The sequence below is a fragment of the Pipistrellus kuhlii genome, unplaced genomic scaffold (genome assembly GCF_014108245.1).
Source record: "Pipistrellus kuhlii isolate mPipKuh1 unplaced genomic scaffold, mPipKuh1.p scaffold_m20_p_24, whole genome shotgun sequence".
In the NCBI taxonomy this organism is placed as follows: Eukaryota; Metazoa; Chordata; class Mammalia; order Chiroptera; family Vespertilionidae; genus Pipistrellus; species Pipistrellus kuhlii.
The window spans coordinates 659,737-683,763 of NW_023425523.1; the positions used below are offsets into that span (position 1 = coordinate 659,737).

General features: G+C 58.3%; 6 protein-coding genes across 11 annotated transcripts in view; 2 read left to right on the forward strand and 4 right to left on the reverse strand.

Annotated features, from left to right (window-relative positions):
* Nucleotides 1–207: 207 nt before the first annotated feature.
* Nucleotides 208–10,314, reverse strand: SLC17A4 (solute carrier family 17 member 4). Of its 3 annotated transcripts, none has more exons than XM_045586793.1 (12): nucleotides 10,265–10,314; nucleotides 9,235–9,334; nucleotides 8,524–8,717; nucleotides 7,959–8,192; nucleotides 7,558–7,645; nucleotides 6,932–7,018; nucleotides 5,772–5,890; nucleotides 5,518–5,679; nucleotides 3,238–3,370; nucleotides 2,981–3,128; nucleotides 1,974–2,064; nucleotides 208–572 (listed from the first exon to the last, which is right to left on the reverse strand). In XM_045586793.1, exons 2-12 carry the CDS (start codon nucleotides 9,299–9,301, stop codon nucleotides 438–440), a joined length of 1,458 nt encoding a protein of 485 aa, XP_045442749.1. In that variant the 5' UTR covers nucleotides 9,302–9,334; nucleotides 10,265–10,314; the 3' UTR covers nucleotides 208–437. The 3 variants fall into 3 exon arrangements, with proteins under 3 accessions (XP_045442749.1, XP_045442750.1, XP_045442751.1); XM_045586794.1 differs by lacking the exon at nucleotides 10,265–10,314 and adding an exon at nucleotides 9,821–10,258 and having other exon boundaries at nucleotides 8,530–8,717; XM_045586795.1 differs by lacking the exons at nucleotides 7,959–8,192; nucleotides 10,265–10,314 and adding an exon at nucleotides 9,821–10,258 and having other exon boundaries at nucleotides 8,530–8,717.
* A 659-nt stretch (nucleotides 10,315–10,973) lies between these two features.
* Nucleotides 10,974–11,437, reverse strand: LOC118727363 (histone H2A type 1-H). The gene has a single exon (XM_036453140.2). The coding sequence runs from the start codon at nucleotides 11,420–11,422 to the stop codon at nucleotides 11,024–11,026; it is 399 nt and encodes a 132-aa protein (XP_036309033.1). The 5' UTR covers nucleotides 11,423–11,437; the 3' UTR covers nucleotides 10,974–11,023.
* Nucleotides 11,438–11,708: 271 nt separating this feature from the next.
* Nucleotides 11,709–12,136, forward strand: LOC118727376 (histone H2B type 1-A). Its single transcript, XM_036453153.2, has one exon. It carries the CDS (start codon nucleotides 11,715–11,717, stop codon nucleotides 12,096–12,098), a length of 384 nt encoding a protein of 127 aa, XP_036309046.1. The 5' UTR covers nucleotides 11,709–11,714; the 3' UTR covers nucleotides 12,099–12,136.
* Nucleotides 12,137–12,326: 190 nt separating this feature from the next.
* LOC118727375 (histone H2B type 1-A) lies at nucleotides 12,327–12,710 on the reverse strand. The gene has a single exon (XM_036453152.1). The coding sequence runs from the start codon at nucleotides 12,708–12,710 to the stop codon at nucleotides 12,327–12,329; it is 384 nt and encodes a 127-aa protein (XP_036309045.1).
* A 292-nt stretch (nucleotides 12,711–13,002) lies between these two features.
* On the forward strand, nucleotides 13,003–13,441 carry LOC118727369 (histone H2A type 1-like). The gene has a single exon (XM_036453145.1). The coding sequence runs from the start codon at nucleotides 13,003–13,005 to the stop codon at nucleotides 13,393–13,395; it is 393 nt and encodes a 130-aa protein (XP_036309038.1). The 3' UTR covers nucleotides 13,396–13,441.
* A 6,471-nt stretch (nucleotides 13,442–19,912) lies between these two features.
* Nucleotides 19,913–24,027, reverse strand: part of CARMIL1 (capping protein regulator and myosin 1 linker 1) — a 57,820-nt gene continuing 53,705 nt past the window's right edge. For 3 of the 4 annotated variants that reach the window (XM_036453110.2, XM_036453108.2, XM_036453109.2), the window contains one exon: nucleotides 20,537–20,806. In XM_036453110.2, coding sequence (XP_036309003.1) covers nucleotides 20,670–20,806 — 137 coding nt within the window. In that variant the 3' untranslated portion in view covers nucleotides 20,537–20,669. Of the gene's footprint in view, nucleotides 20,807–24,027 lie in introns of all 4 variants that reach the window. The other variant, XM_045586776.1, reaches the window with a different exon arrangement.

The following is a 24,027-nucleotide window of genomic DNA, read 5'->3' on the forward strand; positions in this document are numbered from 1 at the left end:
CAGTGGGTAGAGCATCGGCCTGCGGACTGCAGGGTCCTGGGTTTGATTCCTGGTCAGGGCACAGGCCCAGGTTGCAGGCTTGATCCCGTGTGGGGCGTGTAGGAGGCAGCCAATCAATGATTCCCTCTCATCACTGATGTTTCTATCTCCCTCTCCCTTCCTCTCCGAAACCAACAAAAATATATTTTCTTAGAGAGAAATGCAGACACACCTATGCTTGCAGGAGCTCACCCTTTGATCACTGACGCCTCCAGCTCCCCGAACCCCAATAAGACCTCCAGGCAGAGGCTTCAGGGTCTGAGAAGAGACCGGAAGCAGAGTCAGTTCAACGAAAGCACAAAAGGACAACGCCCGGGAGGGCAGACACCCGCTCAGAAGCGGCAGCGGGGTCGCGGGGTCGCGGGGTCTCGGGGTCACAGGGTCTCGGGGTTGCGGGCTCACAGGCGGGTGAGGGTCTGCGCCCTGGCCCAGTCCTGCACCTCCGCTCGGCTGAAGACCAGGAAGAAGACCAGGCCCGAGACGTCCACGGCCGCGGACAGCAGGAAGATGTTCCTCCATCCCAGCTCCGCGTCCTGGAGACAAAGCCACGGTCACCTCGGCCTCCGAGCTCGCGGCCCTCCTGTCCAGGGGGCGGCGACTCCAGCTTCCCCCGCCACCTCCCCCCTCCAGCTCAGCTCAACTCCGGACTGCGGGGAGCCTGCTGAGCCTGGCAGGGACGCCAGCCTTTCCCTCGGCAGAGACCTGTCCTCCCAACCCACACCCCATGATCCCGAAAGCATTGTCTCTCTCCCCTGCTTGCCTCCAGCCCTCGGCTTAAGTATCATTTTTCAGTGAGTCCTTCCTCGACCGCCCTATTTAAAAATGGACATCCAGCCCTCGTGTTTATTTCCTATCGGTTCCTATTCTAGAATAAAGGCTTCCGAGGGGCAGGCACTTCCATTTCATTCCACAGTGCCTTGTGCGGTGCATGCCCAGGGACGATGCATGTTTGCGAGATGGATGGATGGATGAATGAATGAATGAGTGAATGAGTGAATGACAGGGAGACCCTGTCAGTGTGAGAATGTCCATTACACAGCCACTTCCTGACCAGTGTTAGTGACTGAAAGGAACTGAAGCTTCCAGTGACAGAGGACGTGATAGCTACAGGACACGCCTTCCTCCTTAGCCTTCACTTTCCTGACCTTGTGGGAAATCAGAGCGAACCGAAAAAACGATGCGCCTGCGGCCCGGCCGGCGTGGCTCAGGCTTGAGTGTCGACCTATGAACCAGGAGCTCGGGTTCGATGCCCAGTCAGGGCTGGATCCCCGGTGCAGGGCATGCAGGAGGCAGCCAGTCCATGATTCTCTCTCATCATGGATGCTTCTCTCTCTTCCTCTCCCTTCCTCTCTGAAGTCAATAAAAACATATTTTAAAAAGAATGCCACGCCTGCCAATGTCTCCTGCGTCTCCTTTGTCCCCGGATCCCGCTGCCCTGGGTCAGCTTGCTGCCCGCAAGGCAGGCGGTCTGTCCTGGGGGCTGTAAACGCGTCTCCCAGGACGGAGGCTGCTCGAGGCCACTGCTCCTCCCTGCGTTCTCTGCTCAGCCTCTCGCTCCCTCATTCTGTCCCTGTTTGCTGCGTTCCCACGCGGGGTGACCGGCTCTTTCTCGGTTGCTGGGAACTTTTAAGGCGTTAGGATTGAGAGCCCGGCATCCTGGGAAACCCTTCCCTCCTGAGCGACTCCCTCTCCCTGAACGTCCTCGGCATGGCTGCCGGGTTTGATGATGTGCTGGGAAGTGCATCTTCTTGGAACTCGTGAAGCATCAACGCAGGGAGTGGAGCGTTCTCCTCCCTCCACCCAACCCCGAGGGCGCTGGGGGCTCTGATCCCAGCTGGGCCGAGGCGCGGAGGAAACACTGATGCCCCGAGTCTGACTCCGGGCGGCCGGGAGGTGCAGCTCGGAAATATTTTCACGGGGACGCTGGACCTCACCTGACTGAGGAAAAATCCAGAAACTGTGGGAGCGATGACTCCTGAGAGCTGAACAAAGACCAAGGATAAGCCCTTGATAAAGCCAGTGTACCTGGGGGGGGGGGGGGGGGGGGGGGGGGGGGCAGAGAGAGAGAGAGAGAGAGAGACACCATCCACAAAGGTTAATCAGTTGACCTGCTGCCATCCTGCACTCAGCTCGAGGGTGGCCTGGGCTGTGTTGACCCTTCGTCAAACCTGTGTGAAACAGCCCGGCCTGCGTGGCTCAGGGGTTGAGCATCGATCTATGAACCAGGAGGTCAGGGTTCGATTCTCTGTCAGGGCATATGCCCAGATTTCAGGCTCCATTCCCAGTGGGGCTATATACGCGGCAGCTGATCCATGGTTCTCTCTCATCACTGATGTTTCTACCTCTCTCTCTCCCTTCCTCTCTTTGGTCCATAAAAATATATTTTTTAAAAGCACAACCCTGAAGGAAACATACTGCTGGCGACTGTTGCCATCCTGTGCGGGGCCTGCGACACCCCGGAGGGCAGCCTGTGCTGACCGGTCAGTCTTGTTGATACAAAACAGACAAGTGGTGTCTGACCTCGTTTATACCGCCTCTTGGCTCCTGGCAGCCTTGCGTTGGGGGATACAAGACTCTCATAGGATGAGACGTGTCTCCCCGTGTCCTGCTGGTCCATGGCTGCTGGAGTGTGTCCCGTGGACTATGAAAGGAGTCTCCGTGCTCTCTGATACCCAGCTGTCTCGGAGACTGAGGCCCCTTGTGCACCATGCCCTTCAGCCTTATCCTACCCCACGTGAGCAAGCCCCGTGGCCCGAGGCCATGTGACCACAGTGTCCCCCAGCGGGGAACGATGGCTCTTTCCAGACAGCATCTGGACACAGGGCTGGGGTCGATCTTCCCAGAGCCCCATCCCACGTGTCACTCACTTGATGACCCAGGTCCAGGGCCCCTGGTCCGAGATGAGCTGCCGTGGGGGAGGAGGAGGCCAAGGGGTCCTTACCTGGGAGCAATGTCCATGAAGTTGACGAGGGCCCCAGATTGGCAGAGGCTGCTGGTGGCCAGACTCAGGGCCAAGAAGGCCATGCTGATGCCCAGGCTGAAACTGACCCAGGGCAGGAGCACGGAGAACAGGCTGGGGAAGAGCACCCCTGGCAGGAGGCAGACGGAGAGGCCGGGAGTCTACCCATACTTCCTTCTCTCCCTCCCCACCCCACCCCGCCCCGCCCTGCCCCGCCCCCAGGCCACCTGCGTCCTTACCTACGGAGGTGAAGAGCCGCCTGACCACAAGGAGCGAGAGCACGTTCCTGGAGAGGAGGCAATCTGCCAGCAGGCCCCCCAGGATGATGCTGATAAAGGCCACGCCGAGCAGCAGAGCAGACAGGAAGCCGCTCTGAGGACCAGAGGGGAGTCAGTGCGGTACACGCCCACCCTTGGCAGGACACGGCTGGTCCCCGGGGTGCCGTCCACACTGCGGCTTCTCCTTTGATGCCCATCGCCCTCTATCACACACTCCGCACCACTGCAATGAGCCCAGGTCATTTCTGAGGGAAAGGTGTGTCTAGTTTGAAGAAAGGATGAGTGCTCTCTCCGTACAGAAAGTCACCTGCAAACAGGTGCTTTAAGAACCAGTCCCGGCCCTAACTGCTTTGGCTCAGTGGATAGAGCATCAGCCTGTGGACTGAAAGGTCCCAGGTTCAATTCCGGTCAAGGGCATGTACCTTGGTTTCAGGCACATCTCCAGGTGGAGGTGTAAAGGAGGAAGCTGATCCATGTTTCTCATCAATGTTTTAACTCCCTATCCTTCTCCCTTCCTCTCTGTAAACAATATATATATATATATATATATATATATATATATATATATATATATATACTTTTTTTTTTTTTTTTTTTTTTTTTTTTTTTTTTTAAAGAACCAGCCCCAGCTGGGGGCTCATCAGTTGGTGCATCGTTCTGGGCACCAAAAGGTTGTAGGTTCAACTCCCAGTCAGAGCACATGTCCCCAGTAGGGGCCATGCAGGAGGCAGCCGATTCATGATTCCCTCTCATCGGTGAAGTTTCCCTCCTCTCTCTCTCTCTCTCTCTCCCCCCCCCTCTCTTTCCGGCTCTGAAATCAATAAAAACACATTATTATTTTTTTAAAGGAAAAGGAGAACAATGGGACGGATTTAAGAGGCACGTGGGCCAAGATATTTATTTTACCGACGAGTCAACCAAAGGCCACCACGGTGACGTGTCGCGAGAACACACCCTGAGGTCCATGGGGCCCTGGGTTTGGGCCTCAAGTCTCTCTGAGTCTTTCTCCCGTCGCCACCTCCCCCTCACCGGGCCTCTGTGAGTGGGGACCCACACTCATTCTCATCCCCCGGCCTGTGGATCTGGATCCGTCACCTGCTTCTGTCCTCACTCTCCCCTTCTTTCTCACCTCTTCCTCTCCCTCTCCTCCCCCTACTCCACCTCCTCCTCAGGGAAGGCCCACAGCCACCCCACACTTGGGTTTCCTGATCCCAGCACCCGCTGCCCGCCCCGTGTGAACGTGTGTCCAGACTTGACCTCTGCTAAGGTCGCTGTCTGCTGGCCACTTAGCATGTTGTCAACAGCGGAGCCCGGTTTCCAACAGAGGAGCCCGGTTTCCATGAGCCCACGGCTTTTTGAGCACAAAAGGTGGGGATATAAAATAAAATAAAAAATAAAAAATAAAAAGTGGGAATGTAGCAAGAACTCCGTGACCCTGTGAGCTGTCCCTAACAAGTCTGACATCTGATGAGCTCTTTGCCACGTTTACGACACCCACCTGGCTTACGACACCCATTTGGTTTACGACCCCCTCCCTGCTGGGACCTGAGAAGCTCCATCAGCCAGAGCCCCGGTGCATTGTGGGAAGATGGCGCCCTGGCGCCTCTGGGCCTCTGTCTCCATACCCAACCAACTTGAACAAAAGGGTTTAAGTTTGTGGAATGAATCCCGTTCATAACGGCCTGTTTTTAGCACATGTTGCCTGTGAGTCTGTCACAGCCTCGAGAAAGGCGCACTTCATTGCGCTCCATCCTTTCTGCCGGCAGCAGGATGCCCTGTTTGCCGATGTCAACTGGACATAAATTCCTTCAAAAGGTGACACCCTGCCAGGCCGGCGTGGCTCAGTCGAGGGCACCAGTGTGGGGCGTGCAGGAGGCAGGCGATCTATGATGCTCTCTCATCATTGTTTCTCTCTCCCCCCCCCCCTTTCCCTTTCTCTCTAAAATCAATAAAAATATTTTTTTTCCAAAAACATGGCATCTTTGGAAAGTCACGCTGACCTAGAACCATACTGTTCTGCCTTCCTTCCTCCCCCCCGCCAAAAAAAAGCAGGAGACCCCCCTTCAGATGATTCAGAACGATTCAAGCGTGACGTCACATCTCCTCCCGGAAGGCCCAGGCCGCCCCTGGCCTGGTGACCTCGGGGCAGACCTCGGGTCACGTGCCTGGTGACCTCGGGGCAGACCAAGGGTCACGTGACGAGGCGGCGGCAGGAGAGGCGCATGCGCTCTGTGCACTCACAGCCTGGAGGTCCACGCGGAGGACGGAGTGGAGGTAGGTGGGCAGGTACGCCATCAGGACGTGGAAAAACCAGTGCTCGGTGAACTGGGACAGCAGGACGCTCCAGAGGGGCAGGGACCTGACCATGGCCGTGATGGGGAGGGACTGGTCTGGCTCGCAGTCCTGAAAGAAAGCAGGATCAATCGGGAGGCACGGTCCCTCCGGGGGGAGACGCCGCCCAGGCCCGGGGAGGGGCAGGGGCGCGGCCGCGGCACCTGCTGAGCCAGCGAGCGGGCGATGTAGTCCCGCTCCGCGGCGCTGATGAGCGGGTGGGCCGCGGGGTCGTCGTGGGCGAGCGGGAACCAGAGGCAGGAACAGGCGAGGCCGATCCCACCTGGAAGAGGACGGTGGGCGGGCCCTGTGCTCTCCGCTGGACTCTGCCCAGCACTCCTGCCAGGTCCCAGGACTGCACATCGGGGAAGGGGGGGGGGGGCCGAGGAGGACCCCATCTTCCGTGGAGGCCACTTCCCACCCCTGGACCCTGCCCGGGCCGTCTTGCTTGCTGCTGCCAATGGCGTGGGGCCGTTCCGAGCCCAGTGCCTTTGCCCGTGAACTTGAGACGCCCTCACGGTTGAGCTGCCAGTCAGCATCCCCCTGCTAGTCAGGCTGCTGCCAAGATTCTTTCCTCCGGGCCTGGCCGGTGGGGCTCAGCGGGTTGGCCCTTGTGCACCAAGAGGTCGGCGGTTCCATTCATTCCGGGCCAAGGGCACCTGCCAGGTCGTAGGCTTGATCCCCAGTAGGGGACGTGCAGGAGGCCACTGATGTTTCTCTCTCCTCATTTTGTGTGTGTGTGTGTGTGTTTCTCATTTTTTTTTTATGTTTTTATTGATTTTAAAGGAAGAAAGGGATAGAAACATCAATGAGAACGAAACATCGATGTGCTGCCTCCTACACTCCTCTTATGGCGGATCCAGCCACGGCCCTGGTTGGAATGGAACTAGCGACCTCCTGGTGCACGGCCGATGCTCAACCACTGAGCCACACCAGCTGGGCTCTCTCATCGCTGATGTTTCTCTCTCTCTCTCCCTCTCACTTCCTCTCTGAAATCAATAAAAATGTATCTTCTAAAAATAAAAACGTAATTGCACCAAGACGACGTTTTCCATATCTCACAGAAGAAACTGCTCTGGCACCCTTGGCGCGCCCCCCCCCCCCAGAAACAGGAGGGGGTGTCCCCAGGCGTCCCAGCTCAGCCTCCTGCGTCCTCCTGCAAAGTCACAGCACAGCTAGCCCTGAGCACGGCCCTGTCATTGTAAACACCACGTCTGTGAGGGCTCGGGTAACCACGGGGACTAGTGTCACGGACACCCGCCCCGCCCAGCCCTCGCCGTCAGAAAGCAAACTCCTGGCTCACAGGAGAAACGCACAGACTCACCGAAGATGTAGAAGACGTACGGCCACCCCAGGGTCTCGCAGAGGAAGCCACCGACGAGGAGGACCGTCAGGGAGCCCAGCATGAGCCCTAAACGCAAGCGGCGGTGGGGATGTTCGGGGTGAGGGGTCGGGCTCGGACTCCGCATGCCTCCTGCAGACTGAGCTGGTCCCAGAGCCGAGAGGCCCAGGGGTGGACGCCCTGAGGCCCACCTCCTGCCTCTCCCCTCAGTAGCCACGTGACCCTGGTCTGTTTCTGCCTCCACTGGCCTCATTTGCAAAATGAAAATAACGCGCTTGAAGATAAATTAACAAGTGCAGAGCACTCGCCGGTGTGGGTTGAGTGTCGGCCTGGGGACCAGGAGTCACAGTTCCATTCCCGGCTTGTGGGCTGGATCCCCAGTGCGGGGCGTGCAGGAGGCAGCCGATCCATGATTCTCTCTCATCACTGATGTTTCTCTCTCCCTCTCCCTCCCTCTGTGACATCAATAACTATTTTTTTTTTTTTAAGAAAGAAGAAGAGTGGGGCCGTGCTCTTAGAAGCAAGGACACGGGGGAGGTGGGAGGAGGCATGGCGCCGGTCCTGGGGCTCGGGTCAGTGCAGGGCGGTGACCCCGAGGCCTCACCTACCTGAGATGGAGATGGCGATGAGCTGGTTCATTTCCAGGGGGGGAGCCCATTTCACCCAAATTAAATACTGGCTTGTCTGTACCATCGCCTGCGGGGGCGGGGGAACGATCCACGCTTAGTCATCTGGAACATTTTACTTTTTAAATATATTTTTATTGATTTCAGAGAGGAAGGGAGAGCAATAGAAACATCAATGATGAGAGAGAATCATCAATTCGCTGCCTCCTGCACGCCCCCTACTGGGGATCGAGCCCACAACCCGGGGCATGTGCCCTTGGCTGAACTCGAACCCGACACCCTTCAGTCCGCAGGTCGACGCTCTACCCACCCAGCCAAACCAGCCAGGGCTTCTGAGACATTCTAGAACCCGTGTTCCACTCAGACTCACGGCCTCGTGGTACCTGGGCCACGCCCTGGACGATCCGGAGCAGGATGAGCAGGGCCACGCCGGCCCCTGCCGCCAGCGGGATGAGGAGGCTCAGGGCGGAGAAGGCCAGCAGGGAGGCACCGATCAGGAGCCTGGGTCGGACTCGCCCGGCCACATAGCCACTGGGGACCGAGGCCACGAAGGAGCCGTAGCTGAGGGAGCTGAGGAGGACGCCCTGGATCTCAGGGCTCCAGGCATACACGGGCGCCTGGGGGACAAGAACCCTGCTGTTGATCCTTTGGCGAGAGAGAGATGAATATCTCTTTAAATATATTTATTGACTTCAGAGAGGGAGGGAGAGGGAGAGAGATAGAAACATCCTTGTTGAGAGAGAATCATGGATCGGCCGCCTCCTGCACGCCCCCTACTGGGGATCCAGCCCACAACCCAGGCATGTGCCCTGACCAGGAATCAAACCTTGGCCTCTTAAGTTCATAGGTCGATGCTCAACCACTGAGCCACACCGGCCGGACTCAATGATGAACCCTTTAGATCAGGCCATTGAGACCACAGAAAGGGTCGCGTCTCGTTAAGCATACCAGCACCTTCGGTTCCATCAGAGTGCCGTTCCCGTCGTCCAGGGCGACAGCGGAAGAGGCGTTGGGCGCGCCGGCCGGGGCCGTGCCGTTCACCATCGCCGGGAGGGCGATGCTCAGGTTCATTTGTTGGGTGGAAATCGCAAAGTTACAGAGGTGCAGGAGGAGGGCGAGCCCGTGCCGGACCGAGCACACGCCTGCGACGAGAGGGCACAGAGGGCCTGTCACAGGGCCGTTTCTCTCTGCACCCCCTTTCCTCCGTCTGGAGGGGGGGCAATTGCAGGCGGCCTGTGAGCAGACGTTGCTGTGTCCCCCGGGAGGGGCGGGGGTCACACCCCCTCAGAACCAGGACCATCGGGGAGGGGAGGGCCCGCCTGCGGTCACGCCGAGGCAGGCCTGGAGCGAACGGAGCAGACCCGCTGCCATGCCTCCTGGACGTAGGCTCAGCGCCGCCGAGGGTGGGTTCCACATCCTCTGTTTGGCATCCGCTCTGACTTCCTGCCTCGGCGACAAATGACGCCGGGACACCTGCTTTATGCCCTCCCAGTTTGTTGCACGACACGAAATAATTCTCAGTAAACATCCTTTGTCGTTTATGAAACTCCTGGCACTTGGCGGGAGCGAGGAGATGCTGCAGACGCCCAGAAAGGAGCCGCGGTCACCGGGCCCCGGTTTTACCCACAATGGGCGCCCCCCCCCCCGCCCCCACCTCACCTTTGCTGGAGGCTGGTGCTGGGGCCGCGTCCCCGGCGCTGACGGTGGCTTCCGCTCCAGCGGACATGGCGTCCCTGCTCTCCCGGGGGCTGGGCTTCACCTGCGGGAATTAAAGGACACGCGAGCAAAGATGAAGAGCAGCATCCTACAGGGTACAGGACCCTGCAGGGTTCCCCTGGGAACTTAGAGGAAATGTTTGGTGGGGCAACGCCAGGTTGGGGCTTAGCAGACCTGGTGTGCCTGGGAAGGTCAAGGCCTGGGCCCCAGTTTCGCGTCTCTGAAACGAGGGACCTGGCCTGGGGTGCCTGAAGGTTGTAATGTTCTTCTCATTCGGGGTCTCCTTGTCTCTAATTGATATCAGTAAGCGCTGGATGTTAAAACTTAATCTTATTTTTTTTTTTATGTGTTTATTGATTTTGGAGATAGAGAGGGAGGCAGAGAAACATCAGTCACTGCCTCCTCAGGCCCCCTACCGGGCATGGAGCCCTCACACAGGCTTGTGTCCTGGCCCAGCATTGAACCCGAGGCCTCTGTGTGCACGGGACAGCCCAGCCCACTGAGCCACCAATCTCCTGCGAAAACTCACCCAGAAGATTCCAACGGATTAATGACCCGAAACACTGTTTTCGGTGTCTAGGTGTCCTGAGTCCAATGGAAGACACAGCGCTCTTCAACACTTTGCCCCGGAGACGGGCCCCCCAGGGTCACGGAGTTGGAGGCGCGAGCTAGCTTTTCCGGGGCGCCGGCCGGGGGCTGCTGGCTGTCAGAGGGGTTACTGGGGGCTGACAGTTCCCGTGGGGCGGTCCCTGCGAAAATGACCGGAGGGGGTCCTGGCAGGGGGTCCCCTGGAGTCCTGGGGCTCTTGCTCCTCAGGAAAAGGCCAGCTCCGCTCTCACTTTTCGGAATTATCTCAGGAGAGACGAGCTCCACTCCCCACCCACAACCTGCGGCCCTGGCCAAGCTGAGCTGCTCGCTGGAAGGCCCAGCCGGACGCAGAGGCCGAGCACCGAGGGCAGAAGACAGGGCTGACCTGAGGGCGGCGGAGCGCAGGGTCCTCCGTCCGCAAACGGTGTCTCTCCGCTCCTCACCTCTCTGGCTCCCCAGAAGTAAATGATTACCCCAAACCTTTAGCCCTTGGGGGACAAAATGGGCAGATTTGACTGGCTCTGAGGTTTAATGTTTGACTTTGCTGCATTCGTGTAATTAACAAGGTGACCAAGCTCATGGAATCTCCCTCCTGCCTCACGCCCAGGAGATCAAGGTCCCCTCTTATCGGACAGACGCTCTCCCCGCTGACGGGGCGCCTCGGGTCAGGCCGCTCCCCGTGGGAACCGCACTGCCGCCGCCGGGACTGCCGTCTGGTTAACGAGCAGCCCCGAGGCCAGGGGCTGCAGCCGTCACACGTTCTGCGACTAGTCTGAGCGGCTTCAGAGCCCGTCATCCCACCTAGACTAGTCCAGTGTCCTGTTGGGTTAGTTGTGGCCAATTAAACTCCAGCCCGTTACTTTTTAAAACATTTTTTATTGGCTTCACAGCGGAAGGAAAAGGGAGACAAACGTCAATGATGAGAACCATTGATCGGCTGCCCCTGCACATACACCCGCCTCCCTCCCCACCGGGGATGGAGCCCGCACCTCGGGCACGTGCCCTTGACCCGGAACCAAACCAAACCCGAGACCTTTCCGTCTGGGCCGGCCAGGGCTTGTCAGTCACCGTTTTGCTTAAGCTCCTTCTGACACTTGGGTGGCCCTGAAAAGAGCCTTTGGTTTTGAACGTTGCTTTTTGCTCCTCACTTGCCCTTGGCCTTGGCCTTGTGGTGGCTCTCGGTCTTCTTGGGCAGCAGCACGGCCTGGATGTTGGGCAGCACGCCGCCCTGCGCGATGGTCACCTTGCCCAGCAGCTTGTTGAGCTCCTCGTCGTTGCGGATGGCCAGCTGCAGGTGGCGCGGCGCGATGCGTGACTTCCTGTTGTGGCGGGCCGCGTTGCCCGCCAGCTCCAGGATCTCGGCCGCCAGGTACTCCAGCACGGCCGCCAGGTACACGGGCGCCCCGGCGCCGATCCGCTCCGCGTAGTTGCCCTTATGCAACAGGCGATGCACGCGTCCCACGGGGAACCGTAGCTGAGCCCTGAAAGAGCGAGATACGGTCTTGGCGCGAGACTTCCCATCCTGCTTGGCCGTCACAGACATGGTGCCGAATATGTCCTGCGAGGAGAAGATACCCTCAGGGCAAATGCAGGGCCAATTTATAGTCCACCAGTAGGTTGTGACTTGCCATCTGATTGGCTGACTGGCGGGTGACTATCCAATCAGAGAGCATTACTGAAATCACTTCATTTGCATACACGTCACTGCCATTATCCAATCAGATGGCGGCTGCCCAGCGGTCAGTTGAAGGCCACCCTATAAATACCAGGCTTTTGGCCACCACCCGCTGTTCCCTGACCCGTGTCAGTGGCAGTTGTGGGGCTGAGCACGCACCATGCCGGAGCTGGCGTCGAAGGGCGCCGCCATTTCCAAGAAGGGCTTTAAGAAAGCCGTTACCAAGACTCAGAAGAAAGAGGGCAAGAAGCGCAAGCGCAGCCGCAAGGAGAGCTACTCGATTTACATCTACAAGGTGCTCAAGCAGGTGCACCCCGACACCGGCATCTCGTCCAAGGCCATGAGCATCATGAACTCGTTCGTGAACGACATTTTTGAACGCATCGCGGGCGAGGCGTCGCGCCTGGCGCACTACAACAAGCGCTCCACCATAACCTCTCGCGAGATCCAAACGGCTGTGCGCCTGCTGCTGCCCGGCGAGCTGGCCAAGCACGCCGTGTCCGAGGGCACCAAGGCCGTCACCAAGTACACCAGCTCCAAGTAAACAAGTAGGAAGGATTAAACACAAAGGCTCTTTTAAGAGCCACCTACGTTTCCTGGAAAGAGCTGTGTTGGTCATTGACAAATTGTATTAAGTGCCCTCGGGGCCATTGGGATTACTAGCCATGAGTGTGCGGTGCACAACGTAACCTTACAGCCCTTTTCTAAAGAGTTGGAGGTGGCTCTTAAAAGAGCCTTTGGGTTAAAAGGCCACCGAGAGAGGCCCAATCCTTCACTTGGAGCTGGTGTACTTGGTGACGGCCTTGGTGCCCTCGGACACGGCGTGCTTGGCCAGCTCGCCGGGCAGCAGCAGGCGCACGGCCGTCTGGATCTCGCGAGAGGTTATGGTGGAGCGCTTGTTGTAGTGCGCCAGGCGCGACGCCTCAGCAGCGAGGCGCTCGAAAATGTCATTCACAAATGAGTTCATGATGCTCATGGCCTTGGACGAGATGCCGGTGTCGGGGTGCACCTGCTTGAGCACCTTGTACACGTACACCGAGTAGCTCTCCTTGCGGCTGCGCTTACGCTTCTTGCCCTCTTTCTTCTGAGTCTTGGTAACGGCTTTCTTAAAGCCCTTCTTGGAAATGGCGGCGCCCTTCGACGCCAGCTCCGGCATGGTGCGTGCTCAGCCCCACAACTGCCACTGACACGGGTCAGGGAACAGCGGGGGGTGACCAAAAGCCTGGTATTTATAGGGTGGCCTTCAACTGACCGCTGGGCAGCCGCCATCTGATTGGATAATGGTAGTGACGTGTATGCAAATGAAGTGATTTCAGTAATGCTCTCTGATTGGATAGTCACCCGCCAGTCAGCCAATCAGATGGCAAGTCACAATCTACAGCAGACTATAAATAGGCCCTCTGTGGCGTGTTTTAGATTTCTAGTTGTTGCTGCTGCCATCTTAAGTTATGTCTGGGCGGGGCAAGCAGGGTGGCAAGGCCCGTGCCAAGGCCAAATCTCGCTCCGTTAGAGCCCAGCTGCAGTTCCCCGTGGGCCGCATCCACCGGCTACTCCGCAAGGGCAACTATGCGGAGCGCATTGGGGCGGGCGCGCCCGTGTACCTGGCGGCCGTGCTGGAGTACCTGACGGCGGAGATCTTAGAGTTGGCGGGAAACGCGTCCCGCGACAACAAGAAGACGCGCATCATCCCGCGGCACCTGCAGCTGGCCATCCGCAACGACGAGGAACTCAACAGGCTACTGGGCGGTGTGACCATCGCGCAGGGCGGCGTGCTGCCCAACATCCAGGCCGTGCTGCTGCCCAAGAAGACCGAGAGCCACCACAAGGCCAAGGGCAAGTGAGGAACCTGAACATCCAGAGAAAGAAACCAAAGGCTCTTTTCAGAGCCACGCAGGTCCTCAGTAAAGGCTGTACACAGCGTGGAAAGCTGGCTGCTGTCTTCTCTGGCGAGCTCCTTGGGAAAGCCTAGCGCTCCAGGGGCCACCTCTAGTTCCGGCAACCGGCTCTTTAAAGCCCGGCCTGGGAAGCAGGTTCCGGTCCTAGAGGGCCTTTGGGGTTTGCTCTTAGGGTAGCCGCAAGCTTAGACACGGAGCCCTAGGGAGAAGGAGCAGGCCTCCGCGCTCTGACGTGGCTCTGTGGCTTCCAGGCCAAGGATCCAGCAAGCTGCGTGATTTCCGCAAAAGGAGCTCCTAGAAAGGGCTTCCCTCCAAGCCGGCTGCTAGTTCTCCGGGATCCCCAGGCAGCGTAAGCCAGGCGTTAGCAAACCAGTCTTACCACCTGGTAAAGGGTCGTGAATTTGATAACTGACTTCACGTGCTTAGTAAGTGGACTTTTCTTAAAATGTATCTCGAAAATGAGCTTGATGCCATATGTGATGGGATCTAGTGTCATTCTTAGAGATTGGAATGGGGCAAGTTCTTCCACCATAACTTTTTGAAATTAGGGAATTTTGGTCCTTTCCAGAAGTTTACAAAGAGACATTTTTAGTTTGTTTCCACTGCAAATACCAAGTCAATTTGGAAAGTAAATGAACACTTAGGATATCGAATTCAAAATTACAGCATCCAAGTTTCGCTTATCTCCAAGAAAAACAATCTAATTGGTATCTAAAAAAAATTTGCTGGACATTTAAGTTTTACATAGACATGTATAGAAGCAGGTGTGAAGAATCGTTTAAAGTCCTATGAATTTAAAGAGAAACTATAATACATTAACGAGGGGCAATCAAGTATGAAATTATCTCTTGAATTAATGTACATAAGTACTAAGGCACACAATTGGGGGGGGGCACAAAAGGAAGGAAAATTTTTTAAGACAAAACTTGCTCAGATACTGGGACAAATCAGATGTTTAGAACATTGCCAATAAGTTTAACATGCAACATTTTAAAACCAGAATAATGATATAAATGACTGAATGGGGATGTGAAAATTTTCCTAAACAAGAATTTCAAAAATGTCACCTATGCTCCCCACCAAGCAAGGGTAGCTTAACTCCCAGACTCGCTGAAGCACAGAGTGTGGACAGGGAGGAGGGCGTGACTTCACAATAGAGAAATCTGGAAGGCACCACCTCCGCCCGATGGTCACGGTTAACAGGTTCAAACCTGAAAGGTAAACCGGCTCTGTCTGGCGTAGCTCAGTGGGTTGAGCACCCTTGTCCCAGGCACCCAGCGGTCACTGGTTCGATTCTGGTAAGAACACACATGCCCTGGTTGCCCAGAAGGGGGTGTGCAGGAGGCAGCCAGTGGATGTTTCTCTCTCCCTCTCCCTCCTTCCCTACAAAAAAAAAAAACAAGACAAAAAAAAAACATTTTTAAGTTATTGCACAGCTAATGAGTTTATTCGGGAAGAGCAGAGGAACTGCAGTTGTGGACAAGCCAAGCATGCAGCTCCAGGCCAGTCCGAGGACCAAGGAGAAAGGAGAGGGTGGGAGAGAGAGTGACGTTCCTCGCTGGCCCCGAATCCACTCAGACTGCTGTCCTTGTGAGGTTGTTTATACACAATCTCCCCAAAAGGTCCTGACGAGCTTTATTCCGACCTTGCATGGCGTGTAGAGAAGGAAAATCGCACAGCTCGGGAGGTGGCAGGACACAGGAACCCGCTTACTCGGGGCGGGATGTTGCGGGCAGGGGCCGGGGTGCGTCTCCTGGTCTTGTGAAGAGTCGACCTGAATCAAGTCCCTCTTTTTAAATATATATATACATTTACTGATTTCAGAGAGGAAGGAAGAGGGAAAGGTAGAAATATCTATAATGAGAGGGAATCATGGGTCAGCTGCCTCCTGCACGCCCCCCAATGGGAATGGAGTCCACAACCCAGGCCTGTGCCCTGACCTGGAATCGAACCCTGACCTCCTGGTTCCTAGGTCGACACTCAACCCCTGAGCCAGGCCGGCCGGGGCTGAAGTCCCTCCTGGAGCCACACTCAGGGCCCCGGAGGACAGGAAGGACGGCTGGGCTGTTCCCACCTGGGTCTTGCCCCCGCCCTCCCCTCCCCCTGAGTTAGAGGAGCTGTGGGCTGTCAAACCATCAGACAGACACGGCCAGGGTCACAGCACACACACAGTCAGCAGCGCATGTCCCTTTGCGGCTGCAGGTTTATTTCCAGGTCAGAGTCGCGTTGCAGACAGCACAGCGGGCACAGCGGGTACGGTGGGCAGACGAGGCAGAAGGTCCTGGGAGGGCACAGAGCACAGGGTGGGGACACTGCCCGCCCCATCACTGCAGACGGGGGGAGAGGAGGGGAATGGGAGGGTTCATGGAGGTTTGGGGTGAGGAGAGCCTGAGGTCAAAGGGAAGGGGACACGGAGCCTGCAGGGGGAGGGGCTTTGATAGGGACCCCCATCTTTCATGGCAAATCCCACACCGTCTGCTACTGTATTTTCCAGCGTATAAGACGACCCCCTGATCTCACAGGTAAAACACAGGTTTAGGCCGATATTCGCTGTATAAGACCACCCCCCACCTCCGAGGCAACACCAGTTTTTGTTTTTTTTTTAATAGGCCGCCTCTCTGACGCTGGCCAATCTGAGCAGGCGTTTTACTAGAACACAGTGTACATGTTCTGTACCCGAAGCTACACTGTGTTCTAGTATTATCAAAACGCCTGCTCAGATCAGCCAGAGTCAGAGAGGCGGTCTATTAAAAAAAAAACAAAAAAAAAAACTGGTGTTGCCTCGGAGGTGGGGGGTGGTCTTATACAGCGAATATCGGCCTAAACCTGTGTTTTACCTGAGATCAGGGGGTCGTCTTGTACGCTGGAAAATACGGTACGTGTTTGCTCGAGGCGCCCCCGACCGCAAAGCATAGAGACCCAGACGCACACCAGGCGCCCAGCAGAGCCGCCTGCGGGTCAGGGGCTGCTTCTCAGCCGGGGACCCAGAGCCGGCTCCAACCTCTGGATCTTCCCGGCCCCGTGGGCGTCGCGGGGACGCAGAAGGCTCTCCGGGACTTCTCGGGGTCGACGCCGCGGGTGCCGGGCTGAGGACAGAAACGGCCCGTCCGCAGGCAAGACCCTGGCAGCTCCTGGAGGCCCCTCCCTGCGGCTCACAAGTATGGGGGACCCCCCCCCCCCCCCCCGGTCCAGAGAGGCCCCCACGGGGGCCACGCCCCTCTTCACCCCGACAGGGTGGCCGAGGGCCGCTCCTCCCTCAGCAGGGCCCTCAAGGCCAGAGAACTGTCCGCAGGGCAGAGCTTACAGAGCCGCCTCCGCCCGCCCCTGTGGCTCCGGGGCTGAGCGTCGACCTGGGAACCAGGGGGTCAGGGTGTGCAGGCTCAGACCACGGCGATGGCTGCCGCCGGTCATTATTGACGGACAAAGCAGATATCGGGGAGCCCGGGCCGCCCTGCTGGTCTGGGGGAGGGGGCGGTGTCTGTGAAAGTCAGTCCAGTTCCTCCTCGCTCTGAGGGGCCTCCACAGCAAGTCCCTCGGCAACACTGAGCCCATTTAGGGAGGCCATTGCCCCAGCCTCAATATGCATGACGTTTGTGACGTACAGACACATGGCCTCCCTCCCTCTCTCTCTCTCTCTCTCTCTCTCTCTCTCTCTCTCTCTCTCTCTCCTCTCTCTCTCTCTCTCCCTCTCTCTCTCTCTCTCTCACACACACACACACACACATTGGAAAGTGGGGATAAGCCCCCCTCCCGCCCCCGAACTCTCTGGCACCCCCAGGTGGCCGGGGCGGGCCCTGCGGTGACGCTGACTCTGGGAGACACCTTTCCTTTCTCCGCGGGAGAGACCAGGGTGGGCCCGGGTGCCACTCACCTTGGGGGCCAGAGGCTGCCAGACCCTCAGGAAGCCCACAGCGTCCCAGCCACAGGGGCCCGCGCGCTGTCCATGGTGCTGACAGCGAGCGCAACCGGGGAGTGGCTGGAACCTGGGTCCGACTGACTCCTGGCTCCAGCCCTCACCCGCTGGCTCCTGCCCTCCCCCCGCACCAGCTCCTGCCATCCCTGCTGGCTCCGGCCTCCCCCAGCACCAGCTCCTGCCTTCCCCCCCGCACCAGCTTCTGCCCTCCCCCAGCACCAGCTCCTGCCTTCCCCCCCGCACCAGCTTCTGCCCTCCCCCCAGCACCAGCTCCTGCCTTCCCCCCCGCACCGGCTTCTGCTCTCCCCCACCAGCTCCTGCCTTCCCCCCCGCACCAGCTCCTGCCATCCCTGCTGGCTCCGGCCTCCCCCAGCACCAGCTCCTGCCTTCCCCCCCGCACCGGCTTCTGCTCTCCCCCAGCACCAGCTCCTGCCTTCCCCCCCGCACCAGCTTCTGCCCTCCCCCAGCACCAGCTCCTGCCTTCCCCCCCGCACCGGCTTCTGCCCTCCCCCAGCACCAGCTCCTGCCTTCCCCCCCCGCACCGGCTTCTGCTCTCCCCCCACACCAGCTCCTGCCATCCCTGCTGGCTCCGGCCTCCCCCCACACCAGCTCCTGCCTTCCCCCCCCCGCACCGGCTTCTGCTCTCCCCCCACACCAGCTCCTGCCATCCCTGCTGGCTCCGGCCTCCCCCCACACCAGCTCCTGCCTTCCCCCCCCGCACCGGCTTCTGCTCTCCCCCCACACCAGCTCCTGCCATCCCTGCTGGCTCCGGCCTCCCCCAGCACCAGCTCCTGCCTTCCCCCCCCGCACCGGCTTCTGCTCTCCCCCCGCACCAGCTCCTGCCCTCTCGGACCTTCTCTGAGGCTTGAGTCTGCAGCTGGCGAGGGGCTGTCACCCTGGTGTCGCTCAGCGGCCCCCAAGCCCCGCCCCTGCCAGGGGACAGCTGCCTGGAGCCTGCCCATCTGAGGCCCAGCCTTCCAGGTCCTCTCCCCCCTCCCTGACCCCTTCCCGGCCCCCTCCCACCCACTGGGAGCCCTGGGTGCTGGGGCTGGCACTCTCCATGGTCCCCGCCTTCACCCTTAAACTTCTCACACGCACAGAAAACACCCCCTTCCATTGGACTCACTTCCAAACTTGTCTCATGGGTTGTTTTTTTTGTTTGTTTTTAATATAATTTTATTGATTTCGGAGAGGAAGGGAGAGGGGGAGAGAGAAGCATCAATGGTGAGAGAATCATGGATCGGCGGCCTCCTGCACGCCCCCCACTGGGGATCGAGCCTGCAACCCGGGCCTGTGCCCTGCCCGGGAATCGAACCCTGACATTCTGGCTCAGGTGGTTTTCCAGAGGGAGCTCCCCAGTGAAAGGGCTGGAGGAGGTGACAGTGTCAGGGCCCCGTGGACCTGATTCAGGCGTTTAGAGGCAGGATCTGCAGGAGCCGGGAGCCCCTTGGGGCTGGGAGGTTCTCCCCGCTGGGAATGGGGTGCTGGGGCTGGGCAGGGGGAAGGGGGGTGAGTAACCAGGAAACTCGGAGCACAGCCAACACCACGCAGCTGAAGTCAGCCCGAGGCTGCCTGTGGTTCTCGTGGCTCCCTCCACTGAGACCCTGCGGGCGTGGCTGGAGCGAGGCCGAGGCGCGGAGGGTTTTAAAGCTTCCCTGGGTGACAGTGCAGCCGCTGCCCAGCAGCTCCAACCCCCACTGAGAGCAAGAGAATTCTCCGGGAGAGGGGGTAAGCGAAGCAGAGATGAGAAACTTATCGGAGTTCAGAGTAACGATGGTAAAGACGGCCAACAGCGAAGGTGTGGTGACTGCAGGAAACAGGAAGAACGGCAGCACAGATAAAGGACACCGGAAGGAGCCCACAGCAGATCAGGGGGAGCTGAGGGGCGGTTCTGTTAGAAGGGAAGGTTGAAAAAACTCAGAGAACCAAAAAAGAAAAAGAAAAACCCACTAGGATGTCTGCAACTTTGTACAAAGTCAGAAAGGTGTTTCCAGCTGGGGCTGCACACAAGGCTTCCTCTGGCATCACCCCCCAACAGCTATCTGGGACCCCTCACGGCCCGGTTCCCAAGGCCGGAGGAAGTAGACGAAAAGAAATTGGACAGTATTTGTCATAAAAAAAATTACTGGAATTAGAGTGAACGTTTTTTTAAAACATATATTTATATATCGTTTCTTTTGTAAAGATACAAAAGATCCCTTAAATCATGTAGATCAGGAAATGAGAAAAGGAACACCTCCCCATAATCTCACCCCCAGAGGTAACGGAGGACAGTGGCTCACTGGTGTGCGTCCTCCAGGGGTGTTCACAGGCACCAACATGGGATCACACGCTAACGCCCTTCCATTTAACAGGCAAACCCCTCGGGTCACATCCTGGTTCACACTCGCATCCCACGTGTGACCAGGACTCCTCCCTGGGGTGAGGGCAGGTGGCGGGTACGATCCGTGGGCGCGGAATTGAGAGCCTGGGAACGGATGCTCCTGGATTTTGGACCCAAACACAATGTTCGTCATCACCAGCCAAATGCAACAAACGGCAGCGGTGCGGCCCCTGGTAAGATCATTTATTGGTATAAATATACGTTTCGTAAAACACCTCCCGCGTGTCGGGGAAGTGACCATGTGCGACGTGTCGTAGAAAGAGTAGTATTTTTTTATTTGTTTGCCGGTCTCTTAAATTCTCTCTTAAAATTACACATTCAAAGCTCATATGCAGACAGAAAGTAAAGAAATTTTTAAAAAACGAACACATCCGTACACCCTCACTCCAGCCCACTGTGCACCTCTACCCAGCATGTGGGGAGGCGGCCGCGGCCCCTGCCCAGTCCCCACCGCGCCTGCCGGGAGGGCCCAGGCCGCTGACCGTGTGGGGATGGACACGCCATCCGGACTCGGCACATACGTCTACTCGGGGGCTCGTTAGTGCGCCGTCTTAACTACGAGTGCAGCTGCTACAGCGAGGAAGCCGCTCCGGGGGCCGGGGGCCGTCTGACAGGCCTGGGCGGAGGGCCCCCGGCCCCGGACGGTGCCCATGGGAGCGCGCCCAGTGGCCGGGCCCCTCCCCACCTCCTCCCACAGGGCAGCAGAGCCGCCTCGGAGAAATTCAAGTAAGGCCGCGGCACCGGCTGGCACCGGCGAAGGCACAGGCAGAACGCCTGCGCCGGGAGAAGCCGGAGCACGTGTGCTGATCACCAAGCAGTGGGTCTGCTTCTGGTTCCATGGAAAGGACAGAGCAGAGAAAGCAGCACGGAGACGAGGCCGAGGAGGCCGCCAGGCACCTGCCCGGATGTCTGGGGCCGTGACCTTCACACAAAGATGAACTCCTTCTCAGCATCCTCCCCCGAGTCGCTGGCCTTGCTGCCCTGCCGGCCGTCCCTGCTGGGGGACCACGGCTTCTGGTCCTGGAACTCCTGGGGCTGCGGGCCCCAGCTTCTCCTCCAAACTGAAACAGAAGGGGGGAGGGAGGGGGCTCGTCACTGACTCACCAACACGCCGGCCGCCAGCCACGGCGAGGCCGGCCCGTCGGGAGGACAGGTTCCAGAGACACGCAGCACCACACCGAGACTCAGACAGAGACAGCCCAGCAACGACAGGTGTGTCGAAGCAGAAAACATACACGACGCCAGCCTGTGAGGGGACCCTCGGGGCAGGGCTGTGGTGGAGAATCGGAGGAGGGCGGGAGGGAAAGGGGTGCCTGAGAGGAGGTGACCACGTCACCCCGGCCACAGGTGCCCCCACAGCGGACCGGAGGGACCGGGCAGGCAGCTCGGGTACGAGAACTGCGTGGCTCCTCGCCGACAGGAGGCCCTGGGCCTGGCAGAGGACGATGGAGGCGGAGGCTGGAGCCGCCGTCACTGCTCCTCGCGGCCACCGAAGGCAGGCTTTGTGAAACGGGAGCAGGACTCACCACCTCCTCTCCAGAGCCGCCTGTCCCCCTCGGTCAGCGGCTGGGCTGTCCCTGCGGAAGGCTCAGGGGCCCCGGGTGTGGCCGCACAGGTCACAGGCGGTTAACTGTGACTCACAGCCTCCGTGCAGAGACCACTTTGGCCAGGCCACACCCACACGCTGTGCGCAGCAGCCTCACAGGCCACAGGCCAAGGCCAAGGCAGCTGGGGCGCGGCCGCGGGCAAGCCCTCGGCTGCTTGGATCACCTCCCGTCACTGCAATGCTGCCGCTCTCGTCCCCACGGAACCGGCTACTTAACGTTCAACCACCGACGAGCGGGCGCCTCAGAGGGGACGCACAGGAGACCATTCTCGGACTCAAACACAAACAAGCCTTCTATGTGCCCTGGCGGACATCCGCATTTTTCTTTTTACATAGAATAATTTTTAAAAAGAAAAAGGGAAAGCGGGTTAAGGAATACAAATTGGCCCAGTTGGGCAGTTCAGTGGTCAAATGTTGACCCAGGAGGTCACAGTTTGATTCCCAGTCAGGGCACAGGCCCAGGCTGCTGGCTCGATCCGCAGTGTGGGACATGCAAGAGGCAGCCGATCCATGACTCTCTCTCAACATTGATGTTTCTCTCCCCCCCTCTCCCTTCCTCTCTGAAATAAAAAATAAATTTTAAAAAATAAAAGTTTCTATTAAACGAATACAAAAACATTTTACATAAATGTTAAAGGCACACTTTAAAATTAACTACCCATTGCATTTTGGAGTTATTACATGCTCCTCCAAGCTAATATCTTCTTGAAGTTTGATACTTGGTAAAACACTGTGTGACATGAACTGAGAATCCTCCTGATCCGTCCGCAATGTGTTAAACAGACACACGGCCTCTCCGAGTCAGGAGGCCGTGCAGCCATCACAGGCCATCCAAAGCCAAAACCAGCCACTTCTTCCAGAAAAAGGAACACACGCTGACAGGACACCGCAGTGCACAGCGAAAGGAAGAGGGGACACGTATGAAATTCAGAAGGCGCAGCTACAAACACTCCCCTGAGAGCAAGCAGGCAGCCAGCCGGCCCATCGACACTCAGACGGCCACACAATGAGCACACGACAGTGACGCCACGGGCAGCGTGCTTTCAGAACCGCGGCCTGTGTCTTGGTCACGGGGCCGAGGAGGGGAGGAATCCGTTTCAGAAGACTTAGAGGATGCAAACCACCGGCAGAATTGCTCTGCCCATCTCGACTGGTTAAGTCAGACACCATTCCGAAAGCAGACTGCCAGGCAGCACTCAGGGGCACGCAGCCGAGGGCTAGGAACTGGCACTAACAGAGCCACATTGAAACATGCGTGAAGTTACTTTAATTGGAGGCCCTGTAAAAGTTTCCCTTTGCTGTTCCCACCAGTATTTCAAGAAACCGAGGCCAAAAGCAAATACAAGATGGTCCCATTTAATCCCATCAAAATGAGAATTTTAAACCGGAGAAGTCACGGGGAATATCTGAGACAGACACAGACTCCTGCCTTTCTGGGGCTGGCTTCTCTCTGCCTGCCTCCTCTTTTCATCCCAAGTCAAGGGATGCTCAGTGTGGCAGAGGGGGGAGGGAGGGCTGTGAAAGGAGGGGGGCGGGGGTGTCTCTGGGTCTGTGTGTTGTCTGAGTGCGTTTAGTGGCCGACTAAAGACTGAATAGGGAACATCGCATTGGATCAAAGGAGCTTTGCTAATGAAGTGACATTCGGCCACGGTTACCGCAGTTCAAATGCAAATTTCCAAAACCTGGAAACATCTGGGACCCGTGGGTGTCCTTATCAAAACAAGGACAATAGAGAGATTTCATATACTCCCAAAAAAGCTCTGCCTCGCCCTGGCCGGTGTGGGTCAGTGGAGAGAGTGTCAGCCTGTGGACTGTAAGGTCCCAGGTTCGATTCTGGCGAAGGGCACATGCTCTGGGGAGGGGGGTGGCGGGCTCGACGCCCAGCAGGAGAGCCAATCAATGGTTCTTAGATCTTGTAAGTCGACCCTTTTGCCCCAGATGGGAGGACCATCCTGCTGCCTTTCAGGAAAAAATAAAAGTCAGCTGCTCGAGCCGCGGGGTTCCCTGACGGACGTGGTTAGTGCCGGTTCTAGCCTCGGCCCGAGGGTGACGCCAGGGGCTCTACCCGCTGTTGGCTGCGGCTTCCGGTGCCCAGCTGCCTTCGCCGCCTCCTCCGCAAGCACAGGGCCCCGCTGGGCCGGCCGCCTCCCTCCACCGGCAGGCCTGCCCCCGTCCCGGTCGCCTCTCTGAGCTGAGGAAAAGGGAGCCGTTTCACCCGACCGCAGCACACGCGTCCGCGTGGCGACACCACGGCCACGCGCACGAACGTTCCCGATGGGACGGCACCTCGCCGCCCCCTTTGGACTCACGGTCCCGCCTGTCGCCGGTCCTGGTCGGTGGCCGTTACCCACAGAACCCAGCAGCCTCCACTGGACCCACTGGCTGGACCCACGCAGGGGAGTGACGGTCTCCGGGCTTCTCCTGGGGGAGCGGGACCCGCCCTATCGCTCCCTCAGGAGGAGGAGGGGAATCAGCGCCACCCGAGGCCTCGAAGGGTGACGAGCACTCGTGCGTCTCCGATTCTCGGGGGAGAACGTGACTGTCCGGCCAGAGGCTCGGGCCTCGCTCTCTCACAGAGCTGCCCTCAAACTCAAGGCCTCGTTTCAGTCAAGCGACAGCCTGGCCGGCGCGGTCAGTGGCTGAGCATTGACCTATGAACCCAACACTGTCTGCTGC

Excerpts from the sequence above, each read along its gene's own strand:
- LOC118727375 (XM_036453152.1), bottom strand. The coding sequence starts at position 12,710 with ATGCCGGAGCTGGCGTCGAAGGGCGCCGCCATTTCCAAGAAGGGCTTT.
- LOC118727369 (XM_036453145.1), top strand. The coding sequence starts at position 13,003 with ATGTCTGGGCGGGGCAAGCAGGGTGGCAAGGCCCGTGCCAAGGCCAAA.
- SLC17A4 (XM_045586793.1), bottom strand. The coding sequence starts at position 9,301 with ATGTCCGCTGGAGCGGAAGCCACCGTCAGCGCCGGGGACGCGGCCCCA. Across the intron at positions 8,193-8,523 it reads TGATGGAACCGAAGGTGCTG|GCGCCCGTGTATGCCTGGAG; the intron begins GTATGCTTAACG and ends CTTGTCCCCCAG. Across the intron at positions 2,065-2,980 it reads TTCATGGACATTGCTCCCAG|GTACACTGGCTTTATCAAGG; the intron begins GTAAGGACCCCT and ends CCCCCCCCCCAG.
- LOC118727363 (XM_036453140.2), bottom strand. The coding sequence starts at position 11,422 with ATGTCTGTGACGGCCAAGCAGGATGGGAAGTCTCGCGCCAAGACCGTA.
- LOC118727376 (XM_036453153.2), top strand. The coding sequence starts at position 11,715 with ATGCCGGAGCTGGCGTCGAAGGGCGCCGCCATTTCCAAGAAGGGCTTT.